At 51.5% G+C, this 13,171-nt stretch overlaps 1 protein-coding gene across 1 annotated transcript in view; it reads left to right on the top strand.

The window, feature by feature from the left end:
• Positions 1–13,171, top strand: part of COL18A1 (collagen type XVIII alpha 1 chain) — a 105,588-nt gene that overhangs the window by 21,617 nt on the left and 70,800 nt on the right. The window contains exon 2 of the mRNA XM_065413419.1: positions 8,453–8,997. Coding sequence (XP_065269491.1) covers positions 8,453–8,997 — 545 coding nt within the window. The remainder of the gene's footprint in view (positions 1–8,452; positions 8,998–13,171) is intronic.

Genomic DNA, 13,171 nt, shown 5'->3' with positions numbered 1-13,171 from the left:
ACTACCTGCTGCAATTTGACCACATTCCACTAGATCTGTGGCTGCTTCCTTTGCCTGCCTTAGGCTGGTGCCAGTTGCTGAAAGCTGAAACTGGACTTGGGTGCATACTTTCACCAAGTACTAGGCTCTGGACTTGGCTTGCAGGGTGCCCACCATATTCAGCAAGGCGGTGCTTCAGTCTGTATTCAACCAGGACTCTGGGCCTGCCTTCAGGGTAGTTTTCAGCACTGCTTATCCGTCTGTCCCATCAGTGAGAATATGCCGAACCCCTCGAAGAAGAAGTGAACACTACCTGTAACTGGAGTTATTGGAGATGGCTCTGCATAGTTACACTTCCCACCCGCCTTCCCCTCTCTGTCAGAGTCCTTGTTGTCTTTGTGGGGGAAGGAACTGCAGTGGTGAGGGCGCTCTGCCCCTTTATCGCCTCGCCCTCAGTGCATCGTGATGCTGAGGGGAGGGATGTGGGGGGCGCAGGAGCATTATAGCTGACACTGCTAGAAGAGGCTTTTACCGTACCCCTGAGTGGGAATATGCAGAGCCAGCTCAGAGAACTCTGGTTAAAAGTTATTTGGTTTTGTATTGTGGTAGCTTCAAGCGGCCCCAGTCAAGGATCAAGACACTCTCCTCCCCCTCCCCCCCGGCTGTGCTAGGTGCTGTACACACAACGAAAAGGCAAGACAGTCCCTGCCCTGGAGAGCCTAGAATCTCTACATAGACAGCTTTGGCGAGTGATGATCTACAGCATTCTTTAGAGCAGCTGTTCCTCAGAGGTCCCTTGTGACCCCAGTCTCACCTGCCACATAAACCCCAGCTCAGCCATTCAGGCCAGGCTAAACTTTGCTCCTGTTGTGGGGAGTAGGTCCTGCAGGATGGGACTGAAAGCTGGAGACGCTTTGTGTCCCAGAGCCAGCACCACGGTTGCTCTCGCCTTAGGAACTTGGAGGGGCAGTGAGGGTCAGCCAGGGGAGTAGCAGGGATGTGGAGCCAAGTTCTGTGTAGAGGGCTGGTACCAGCTGTGGTACGGTTGTATAGGTGCCCTATGGGCTTCGCTTAAGGATCACAGTTTCACCCTAGGTTCCCTCCTCTCCTCTGCCACAAAAACAGTCTCAGTTCTTATAGATCTGAATGGGACAAAGAAAAACACCTGAATCCACACAACCCCCTAAGGCCGTTCTCCTGGAAGGGTGAGTACTCAGCGCATTAACTCCTCACTCTTGCAGATCCTGAAGTGCACATTATATGGCTGTGAGGGATACTGAGCAGTCTCACCCACCGTCTGAGCAAGCTCGGGCTACCAGGACCCCGATGTTCTCATTCCCTGACTTCAGTGGAGCAACCAAGTTATTTTTCATTGAATATTCTCAAAATATCCCTAAAGGTTGAATGTATTGTGCTTACTAAGGACTGAAGCCTGCACACTTTCTGCAACGTGCCCAGCTCATTGAATGCTTCCAGAATTTCATCTAAGTCGGGGATCAGCCAGTGCTCAGTCATTGTGACATGGGGTCTTTACAGCTCCTGGCCAGTGAGTCAGGGCACGTTTCTGACTGTATTTTGCCCTGTTGTAACTGTAATGTATGTACATTTGCACAACTGCCACTTCTGGGTTCAGATTTTTGTTTAATCTGGCTGCACAGGTTTCTGTTAATTTGGCAGGCGCTGGAGTGATCAAAGGAAGAAGATGTGTGTTCAGAACAAACAAGGAGCAGCTGTAATTGCAGGGTAATGGGATTGATTTGTTGCTCTTGGTAAACTGGGAGTTAAATGGCAGTGCAGTGTAGCTCACTTGCTCCAAGTTGGCACCAGCCCTAACTGTTGACATATGCTAGGAAAAATCTCGCGCCCAATGTGTGGGCGCTGGGGAGAGGATGCACAGTGTTGCCAAAACAACAGGAATTTACTGCCGGCTGACTTGCACAGAGCCAGATGTTCAGCTGGGGCTGGTAGGCGAGACCCTGCTGGCTAGAAAATCCCAACATGCCTTGAGAAGAATAAAAGGGCTTGTCTTCTTGTAATTAGCTCATCTGGAAGCTTTCAGACTCCAGGCATGGAGTGTCAATCCAGGAGACTTTCCCATGCAGCGGGGGAAGGGAGTCTGTGAGGTTGGATGGCACTGCTGGTAGGGCAGGAGAAGGACTTTTATTTCCGTTCTCACCAGCAGTGCTCCCCATAGACGGGGCTACAGGCTTGCTGTTGCTACCCCAGGGGGCGGACACACCCACTCGTTAAATAGGCCAAGGCCCCTCCAGCTCTCCTATCACCATGGACCTGTGGTGTGGCATATCCACGGGGCTTAAAGGAAATGCACATGTTGGCAACCAGATGTCACCTGTTTTCCCATTGCCTGCCAAGTGTTAGGCTTGTACATGTGGATATTTCTTCAAGTCTCTGGGAATCTTGTACTCTCTTAGTAGTCTTATGTCCTGTCCCTTCCTTCCAAATCTTTGCTTCCTCCCACAACCTCCTGCTTTCTAACAAAGACTTTGAGTTGTCCGCCTTTGATGGATCAGTGTGGTGCTCTGTTAATTCATACTGCTTCCTTTGCTGCCCGACCCCCCTGGGTAAGATGCTTTCAAGTCTCTAAGCCTGACGTGGTGTTCTCTTGTAGGTGTAAAATTTGGCTTTGCTATATTTTGCAAAAAGCAAAATATTTGTAACACCCACATCTTGCTGTTGACCCCATCATTGGAAATGCCTGCCTGTGTTTCAGGGAGCAGATCCAGACTTTCCTCTCGGTCCATACCACCAACTCCCCTTATCTCATGGCTTGACTACCGAAACCTCATCCCCTGCGAGTCCATTCAGAATACTGCCACTGCTGCTCAGGTAATTGCCCTTGCCCATCACTCTGCCTGCATCTGAGTCCTTCCACTGACTTCCTCTCCTCCCCTGTGCTGAGGAGCTTGTCCCTACCTGAAAGGTCCTTCACATAGCATCTGATCTATCCACTCCATTGCCAACCAGTCCTGTGCTCCGCCAGTGGTTCCAAGATGCGGAAGCCAGAAGGGACCATAACGGTCAAGACTGACCTCTTCAGTGGCATGGGGCCTAGAATTCCACAGCGTGAATCCTGTGCCAAGCCCAGTAACTGGGAGTCGGCTAGAACAGTTTTCTTTAAAATACCTCCTTTGGGATCCACCAGCATGTCCTGAGAAGGGTGAGCATGCACTGTCCCCTGTGGCATGCTCACCCTTCTCAGAACATGCAGCCCCGCGTGCTGGGGGACTGTAGCGAAGAGGGGGAAGCCTACGAGTTACATGGTAGCTCTCTGAACTGGGCGCAGGCAATGTAAGCTGTTGTTATCCTGGCTGGGTGTGCAATGGTTTCACTGACTTGACTTGAAAAGCGATTTTAGCTAAGCCGGTGCATGCTGTGGAGGTCAGGCCTATGGGAATTATGTTGCCCTGGGATGCAGCTCGCCACTTTCCCAAGCACACTGGTCTGTACCTGGCGTTCTCTGCGGTGCAATTAGATTCCCAGCCTGGGGTTCAGGTTTTTCTGTAACCTTTTTGGCTGACTGGCTAAGAGTTCTCAGAGCTGTGTAGGCTCTTGGTGGCCGAGCTGTGAGAACAGAAGGGGAAGGAAGCGTTGCTAAGTTCACATTCACAGGAAGAAGTTTCCAGCATGACCCCTCAGCAGAGCCGCGAGAGGCTTGCTGCAGGGAATCCCAGCGCGCTTGCAGGAGGAATTCGATTTTCCATCCAAGAACAAATAACTGAAACGCCATTGAACAGGTGCTAATGTCAACTGGCCCCCAGAGCGCAGCTGCTGCCAGAAAGCAACAGATGCTGCTTTACATGAGCATTCATAATCTGTAATGTTCTCCATTAGGAGCTGGGGCACGTGGGAGCGTGGCCTTGGGAATGGAATCACGACTGAGGATCTGGACTAGTGCTGGTCTGTCTCCGTGACTTGTAAGCGGCACGTTCGCACGCTGAAGGCACCAGCAGTGCTGTACAGGCTTCATCTGAAGAGAGCACCGGGCACCAAAGTATGCTGTCAAGAGCCACGTTCTTCGGTGCCCGGGGGGGCAGCAGCAGCCTAATGCAAGCTGGCATAGCTGTGGGAGGGGAGGGAAAGGGCCAAACAGAGCTAGAGCGATGTCTGCCCCATCCTCCGTTACTTGAGGCCTTGTTAAGCAATTAGCCTGTAGCATGTTGTGTTTTCCTTTTAACTGCATTTGAGTTGTAACTTAGTGAGTGTGAATGTTGGCACCATAGCAGGACTCAGGGCTTTCAAATACAGCGGGGCAATACCCTGAGGCCAGCTCCCTCTAGAACCCAGGTACCTCTGCAGTCTGTAAGCTGCAACTAGCAGAGTATAGCAAGGCACGCAGGGCCGTGGTGGGGTGCAGGTCAGTGCTAATGGCTGAGACTGCTGGGCTGGGGCTTGCTTGGCATGGTGCATCTCTACCTGTAGCTGTATCCACCGCCAGGGCAGAGTGGGAGAGGTACATTCCGTCTCTCTCCATATGGCACTCGTATGTACCATCCTCTCTGACCGGCATGTGCCACGTCTAGTGCCAGTCACTAGATACGGGCTGAGCAGGCATCCAGGCATTTAAACACACACGCAGGCGGTCGCCTCCTCGGGGAAAAGTAGTGCATGAGCTGCAGAGAGCGAATGGATCCGGCTCCAGGTTCCCTGTGATGACCCAATTGCCAGTCGGGGCTGTGGGGAGCTGGAGTCTTCACAGGCAGCAAACCAATGGCCTTTAAGGTACAGCAGGAAGCAGCTTGGGCCCATGTGAGACGAGGAGAGCAGGGAATGAGAAGACTGACGCCCCATTAAAACCGGCCCTGCGCACAGCAGCTGGGTGTATCCACGCAGCAGTCAGCAGGTGTGATCGCAGCACAGGCAGACATACCTGAGCTACCCTTAACCTCGCTAGATCAGACCAAAGGGAGCGCCGCTAACAATAGCCGTGTAGGGGCAGCAGGAGCACGAGCCGGCCTCTCGAACACAATGCTGCCCAGGACCCGGGTGTGCATTGGAGAGGCTGCCCCCTGCCGCAGGCGCTAGTTGTTACTCGCACAAGCTTTGATCTAGCTAGAGCAAGGTCAGCTCAGGTATGTGTGCGCTTGCTGCCGTCACACCTGGCTGCAGGGTAGACATGCCCTGTGGGGGAGCTGCTGCACGTATTCTGGGCTGCCACGGGGCTGCGTTACGTTAGACCGGTGGAGCTGTACATGTTCCCACAGCAGATTAGTCCCAGCACTGGCAGTGTGGTTATTTTCTATTGAACGAGCCTGTCTGGGCTTTTCACCCCCCAGATGCCAACTCTCTCCGGCTGAACTTAGGCCCTTGATATCACTCCCAATGAACCCTGGAAAGGCTGTTGAGTGCCAGTGGCCTTTACCCCATTCCTGCCCTGCGAGGGCCCTTGGCAGCTGACTGAAGCCACCCCAGAGCCAAGTTCAGAGGTAACTTGTTTTGTGCCTGTCAAACATGATGCGCTCTTGAGAGACAGAGGGCGTTCTCCCATAAACCCTGGAAAGAAGTAGCATGTGTTTGCTCTCCTTGGGGGAATCTGACAGGGAACGGAGAAACCTATCACATGACCCTTACTCCCCTCCCCGGGTCCCACGCACACACATTCCCTTCTCCTCTTGGTGATAATCCCCTCTGCTGATTAAAACCCTGGGCTGCTGGAGAAAGGCAGCGTTTCCGGGGTAGTGGTGGCAGGCCAGGCATGGATGGCAGCAGGTGTTTCTTGGACTCCGCTCTATTCTCTTGTATAATTTGTATGAACTGTAACCATTGGTTGCTATAAGGAAGAATAATTAGTAATATTTATGTATGTGCCGGCTGGCACTCCAAGCCTCGAACTGCAGAGAAAGGAGGCACGTTTGTCATTTGTATGAATTCCATCTCTACATGCTGCCTGCTTCCATCTCGCCCTTGGCTGTGCTGTGGCATTTCCACTGGAAACAGTCCCCGCTGCCCCGTATGGGAACTAAACACTACAAGCAGAGGAAGGAAATGGGAAAGACGGGGGTGGACAGGTGTTACTGGACTCGCTGGGCCAAGTTTGGCAAGTGTAGCTGGAGAATAAGCTTCTGTTGTCTGTCACAAGCATGAGCGCATTCCTGTATGGATCCAAGCACAGCACCCCTCAGGCTGTCATGCTCTGACTGCTCACTGCTGGCGCAGTCTCTCTCTCCTGGACTCAGTGCGTTAGTTGCCTCTCTAGCCCACTCCATCTCCTCTGAGGTCAGGAGAGACACCGGACAGCTGGTGACCCTAACGTGTAACACACCTCACATCCAACTCTCATTATCTGAAGCTACCAGCCTCCTTCAGTAATGCAGGACAGCACAAGGGGGAGATCCCAAATAAAGCCTTTGATTAAAAACTTTGGCTGAACCACACCAGCACTGCCTGTCTGTACCAAAGGGGGTGTGAGCCCCTCGCACCTCTCTTCTGGTTTTTATGTAACATACTGTACTTTCTTTTGTTGTGGGAACAAAAAGTTTACCCAGTTAACTTAGGCCCTGATTCAGCAGAGCACACTTCATGTGCAGTGTTTGAACGGGGCTCTCAAAATGTAACATGCTCCTTGGACCTTGTGATGGGGTTGGGACTCACCACCGCAGCGCCTCCTACTGGTGGTCTCGGGAATTAGCTCAGTCCAGTGGAGCGCCCTCTTCTGGTGGTGTCCCGCCCGTTGTCTCGCCCTTGGTTGGCGTGTAGACCCGCGTCGCTCTCCGGCTTGCGGCGTCCTCTTCCAGACCACTGCCCTCCGGCAGTGCCCCTTAGTCCACCCACACCCCCTTCTGGGGGGGGGGGGGTTAACAGGAGTCTTTGCACTGGCCTCAGCGGCCTGCGTCTTTGCACTGGCCTCAGCGGCCTGCCACAACCCCCAAGTCTAGCCCCTCTTACGTCAGGGGGCAGGTTGCAGCCTGACTCGGCCACTGCTCCGCGGCCTGGTGCAGCACAAGGGGGTAAGGGGGGGACCCAGGCCCGCCCGCTACTCTGGGTCCCGACCCAGGGACCCTCTAATGGCAGCCTCTCGGTCCTCCTTCTCTCCCCTTGCCTTCAGCCTTCCCTGGGTCACTTCCCCTCTGACCCCATTGCACCCTCTAGGCCCTTCTACTCAGGGCCGGCAGACTGGCAGGAATCAGGCTGAAGCTCCACTCTGCTTCCCTGAGCCTGCCCAGCACTGCGCTGTCCTGGATGCTGGTCTCCTGCTCAGGAGACAGACCTTCCTCCCTGAAGGTCTGGGACAGACTGACTCTCCTCTCTCAGAGCAACCTTTTTATAGGGCTGAGCCTGGCCCTGATTGGCTGTCTCCAATCCGGGCCCTGATTGGCTCCCAATAAGCCCTTCTCTTATTGGCTGCTGGGCTGCACAGGCGCACTGGCCTGCTGCAGCCCCTTCTAGCATGGGGGTGGGGCAGACACCCCACCACAGACCTCAATGCCTTTGCCTGCAAAGCTCCTAATAATTGTGGCTCTGTATAACCGCTGTTAATGGTCTGCTGTGGTAGGGTCTGCTTGTCTCAGATCCTAGGCACAGAAACACAAAATGTATCTCCCGCTTCGATAACACACTTGCTCCTGATGTGATTGGCTTCTCGTTTCTGTTCCAGAGGTGGTATTTCCCACCACAGCGAAGGCATGTAGGAGAGTTACCTGTGTGGTGGACGTAAAGGAATGTGATCAGAAAGAGGGCCATATAAACCTCGTTTGCCTCACTGATTGTCTTCATCTTTGGGAGAGAACTCTCAGTGATTCTGCCAGGCTAGCTAGCCCCATGTACCGCCTCATTGCCAGGTGGCCTAACATACACAGTCCAGTGCCCCTAGTTCAGATCAGATTTATCCAGCCACTAACACCAGTGCACCAGAGTACAATCTTACCCATGAAAGACATTGTTTAAAAAGTCCAGGCTAACCAGCTACAGAACCAACCAGGGTTAATTCAGTTTATGCCAGAAACGAATGAGCAGAGATGGGAGTGTGAACCTTTCGGCCTAAAGCTACAGTCACTATGTTACACCTTCAGAAGAACAACAGCACTTTTAAAATACTCACCCAGCGTTCTGGCCAGTCAGATAATAAGATGCCGTGCATCTCAGTAACTCCCAACCCTGACGCCTGGGAGCAGTGCAGACTGCAGTGAGGAAGGGGAGCCTAGGAACTAGTATTACTCCTGATGTGACCGGTTAGCACTGTAGCCGTTGTGCTCTGCTCCAATCGTCCTACCCCTACACGGGCCCTACCCCGGCAGCAGCACACGCGTGGCTCAATCTGTGTATCTGCACAGAGCCCTGTTGGCGTCAGCATACAAGGTGATCTCTTGTGGGTGGCGTTTGTGGGCAGTAAAGGCCTGTGGTTCTGGTGCACTCAGCGTTGACATCTTCCCATCCGAGGCTCTGAAGGGGCGTGTCCCGCTGTTGCATTGAACCATTATGTGCTTGTTTTTGACATCTCTGTTTTCTTCTCTTACAGAACATTTCAGCACAGAAGTCAGTCTTTTGCAGCTGATCGGAGATCCCCCACCGGAGCAAATAACCAAAGTCAATGGCCCCGACAACACTCTCGCCTATGTCTTCGGGCCGGATGCCAACACCGGTCAAGTGGCCCGGTACCACCTGTCTAGCCCCTTTTATAGAGACTTCTCACTCCTTTTCCATGTTCAGCCCACCACCGACAAGGCCGGCGTGCTCTTTGCCATCACAGATGCCTCGCAGACGGTCATCTATGTTGGAGTGAAGCTCTCCGCAGTGCACGACAGGAAGCAACAGATCATCTTCTACTACACGGAGCCGGGCTCCGAGAGCTCGTATGCAGCTGCAACATTCTCCGTGCCTTCTCTAGCGAATGAGTGGACTCGCTTTGCCATCAGCGTGGAGGATGACGAGGTGGTTCTGTACCTGAACTGTGAGGAGTTTCGCCGGGTTCGGTTTGAGCGCTCTCCCGATGAGATGGAACTGGAGGATGGGTCTGGGCTCTTTGTGGCTCAGGCTGGAGGGGCTGATCCAGATAAATACCAGGTAAGTCCCCCACAGCCCAAAATCACAGGCTCCAATGAAATCAGGAGCATAAAATGGATAGGGAGAGCGTGCGTGTGTGTGTGTGTGAGAGAGAGAGATAGTGAGGGGTGTAACTTGTTTTTTTGTTTAATTCCTTTTTTAACAGGACTACAGCAAAAAAGCTGAAGGTGAAACCCTGAAACTTGGCCCAGACGTGGTCCTCATTGGTGGGGCTTTGCCTAGATTTGGGGGTCAAAAGGGTATTATATTTAACAGGCTGTGGCAATGTCCTAGTGAACACTCCTGGGAGAGCATGTATCTGCATTTCTCAGAAATCGTTTACAATGGGAAAGTTTGCGTATCATTTCCAAGAATGGGAGCACTAGCGTGTGGAATGGAATGCAAGTGGGATTCAGTGGCAGTGCTCTATTTCCGCAGCACCCAGCACTGCTTTCCAAGTCTCTGACAGAACGAGTGCATGCCCTATCGTGAAGAGCCGTTTGAATCTGCGCTCTTCTAAAAATACTTCTCCTTTGCTGCCTGTTGGCTTGGCTGATAAAATATTATGTGTTAGCTGGAAAATTTTAATGGCACCAAAGTCTATCTTTGTTATCAGATATTTGACTATTTGCCAAGATAGTTGCAAATACATAGACAAGCAAGGAGAGCAGGTGATTAGTGGAGACATGTTTTTAAAACTGATGGCATTTTAACAGGGTTATACAATGTTGTAAATGAAACTCTTTTAAACCTACGTGGAAACATTACCTTGAGAACAGAGCACAGTTGTTTCTAACAACCAGTAGTGCTTGCAGTTAGAATTTTGTCTTAGATTGAACTCCTTTCACCCAGCACACAATTGTACAGGAACAACATATGCTAAGAAAAACTATGATTGATTGTTTTTAAATTTACTAGTCTCACAAATCATAGAATCACAAAGTTCCCTTGTTTCTAAGTTTAAAAATTATTTGAACTAGTGACTATAATTGCTACAGTTCAGACCCAAGAGACTTAATGCGGGGAGGGAGGGAGGTCACTAAAGTTCCCTAGGGAACCAGAACAGTTAATAATTATTGGTCAGCCTGCTTGTTCTCAGGTTGCCCTGGAGTGGGGAAGTTAATCTTTCACGTTTTAGTAAGAGCCTTGAACCCAGTATTCCTGGTAGGTGGCAGGTGTTTGCTTGTTCAGTGCAAAAGCATGATCAATTTGGAAAACAAGGGTTCTAGAGCAGAAAAACAGCATGTGAGAGAAAAAGGATGTTCATGAATTTCTCCTAAAAGACCAGGAACTGTCCCTCCCCAGAGCTGGCCCACAGTGCTGTGGGGAGAAAGCTTTACGCTGGTGAAGGGCGCAGGGTTCAGAAGGGTGTTAATACAAACACACAATACGTCTCCCCAGCAACTGTCACTGGAGTTGCTGACTGATACTTTCCAGCCACTGTCCGAAGTGAGCGTTGGCAGTGCTGGCGGGAGATGCTGAGGGATGCCATTCACAGGAAACCTGCCCCGGTTCAGATTCATGGAGCGGTCCCAGCTGCGTAGTGCTATAGGATGGGATTTTCAAAGGAAGCCTAAGGGAGTGAGATGCTCACCCCTATTCTGGTCCCTGTGCACCAGGCGTATGGGCTGGAGAGGTGTCATGGGGCCCTAAAGCCCCAGTAGCTGGCTGTAGGAGGATTCCCCCAGTGCAAGCACTGCAGAAGCAGCTGGAAGGCTGCCCTCCAGGGACTTCCTGAGTTCTGGTGGAGGGGGCGTGCTCTGGTGGGCTGCAGCACCCTGGCCTGCATACCTGGGGCAGCCCACAGAGGCTGCCCTAAAGCAGACAGGGCTCCGGGGCTATCTAAGTCACCCCAGGGCTTCTCCAGTCCTTGGAGCAACCCAGGATCAAGCACGGACAAAGGTGGCTCAAAGCCCCCTTAATACCCACCCACAAGCCCACCCTGGGACGAGCCTCCTAGAGGCCTGGGAAAATCCCCATGGTATAGCCAGCTCCTCCCTACACCCCCAACAGAAGGTGTGTCTCACAGATTTAGGGTCAGAAGGGGCCATTCTGCTCATCTGGTCTGACCGTCTGTGTAACTCAGGTGCCTGACTCCCATAGAGATGCTGACAATCCAGGGCTAAATCCCACTAGACGGGAATGGGGCAGTCGGACAATTGGGCATTAGTTATTTTATTGTTCAATAACTAGCAAAAAGAATTCCTTCTGGGTAATCAGTGGGAGTGGGGAAACGCACTGGGCAAATGCCTGTTCTATGCCTGGTTAACTCTTTATGGCCTTACCATGCAGTCGCTCGAGGGGGCGGGGGGGATATCCATAGCGTAGGCTGCTTTGGACACAGTTCCCAATCTAAGGCCTAGTCTACACTACAGCGTTTGGTCGACACAAGGCAGCTTACCTTGACCTAACTCTATACGTGTCTACACTACAGTGTCGCTCCCGCAGATGTAAGTCGCCCAGTACACCGAGCTAATAACTCCACCTCTGCGAGAGGCCTAGCACTTAGGGTGGTGTAGTCATGGCAATGCAGTGTCCATGTAGACACTGCATTATTTACATCACCTGGCTGGCAACCCCGCATGGGGTTCAGAGCTGGAGTGGCCCCTCCCCCGCCATGGGGCTGACAGCTTGAGCGGGGGGCAGGGGAGCCAGCTGTCAGTGCTTCACTTCAGTGGGTGGAAGTGCTCCTGGCGAGGATGCACACCACTGAGAGAAGGAGGGTAGTGTGGACATGAAAAACCACAGTAATTACTGTAGTGGCTGTACTTAACTTAAGTTGACTTAATTTTGTAGTGTAGACGTGCCCTAAGCTGGAAGAATTTGTGTAGTGCCTCTCAGTGGGAGACATAACCCGCCTTGTTGCATAGATGGATTACAGCGGGATGCTGTGCTGTTGTACACAGCAATGGCAGGATGCACACACTGGTGTGGCCATTGTGCTCATCCAGTCTGACCTCCTGTACAGCACAGGCCAGAGACCTGCCCCAAAGTAATTCCTAGAGCAGAGCTGTTAGGAAAACAGCCGATGTTGACTTAAAAATGGTCAGTGATGGACATACCCCTTGGTAAATTGTTCCAATGGCTAATTACTCACTGTTAAAAAAAAATATGCTTTTTTCCCAGTCTGAATTTGTCTAGCTTCAACTTCCAGCCATTGGATTGTGTTAGAGCTTTCTCTGCCAGACTGAAGAGCCAGTTATTAAAGATTTGTTCCCCATGGAAATACTTACAGCCACCCCTCAGCGTTCTCTTTGTTAAGCTACATAGATAGACTCAGTGAGCATAGTCACTACAAGGCATGTTTTCTAATCCTTATTAAATTAAATTAAATTAATGGAGATATCCTATCTCCTAGAACTGGAAGGGACCTTGAAAGGTCATCGAGTCCAGCCCCCTGCCTTCACTAGCAGGACCAAGTACTGATTTTGCCCCAGATCCCTAAGTGGCCCCCTCAAGGATTGAACTCACAACCCTGGGTTTAACAGGCCAATGCTCAAACCACTGAGCTATCCCTCCCCCCATTCTCATGGCTCTTGTCTGAACCCTCTCCACTTTCAACATCCTTCTTGAATTGTGGACACCAGAACTGTGCACAGGATTCTAGCAGCGGTCGCACCAGTGCCAAATATTGAGGTAAAATAACCTTTCTGCTGCTATCCAAGATTCCCCTGTGTATGTATCCCAGGTTTGCATTAGCTCTTTTAACCACAGCATCACACTGGGAGCTTGTGTTCAGCTGATTGTCCACCAAGACCCCCACATCTTTTTCTTGGGAACCCATGATTTTGAAAGAGTCCCCCATCACGTAAGTATGGTCTATCTTCTCACATGGAATTTAGCCAGAGACGTGTCCCAGTGTTATGGGCACTGCCAGAAATTTAATGATGAATTCCTGAGTTAGCCTAGTTGGGGGTTTACTGTTAGTAAGTTCTAATGTTTTATGAATGTTAAGGGGCCATATCTTCTCCCCCATAACGCTGTGTTAGCAAGGACTCCAATCTGGGAAGACTTTCTGATATAGTGAAACTGGGGAAAGATACCAGCCTGGCTAAGCAGCCTCTGTTTAAATGTTGCCTGGAATACGATTCCACTGCCTTCATTTGCAGCATGCTCCCAATGAGCAGCCATTTAGAGGAGAAACCCTGAGCAGAGATTTCAGGCAGGGTGTTTAGTAATAGATTATTGATTTGGA

Source organism: Emys orbicularis, chromosome 11, assembly GCF_028017835.1.
Source record: "Emys orbicularis isolate rEmyOrb1 chromosome 11, rEmyOrb1.hap1, whole genome shotgun sequence".
NCBI lineage: Eukaryota > Metazoa > Chordata > Testudines > Emydidae > Emys > Emys orbicularis.
The sequence above is the reverse complement of the archived record's forward strand: the minus strand, read 5'-3'. Positions and strand labels throughout refer to the sequence as shown.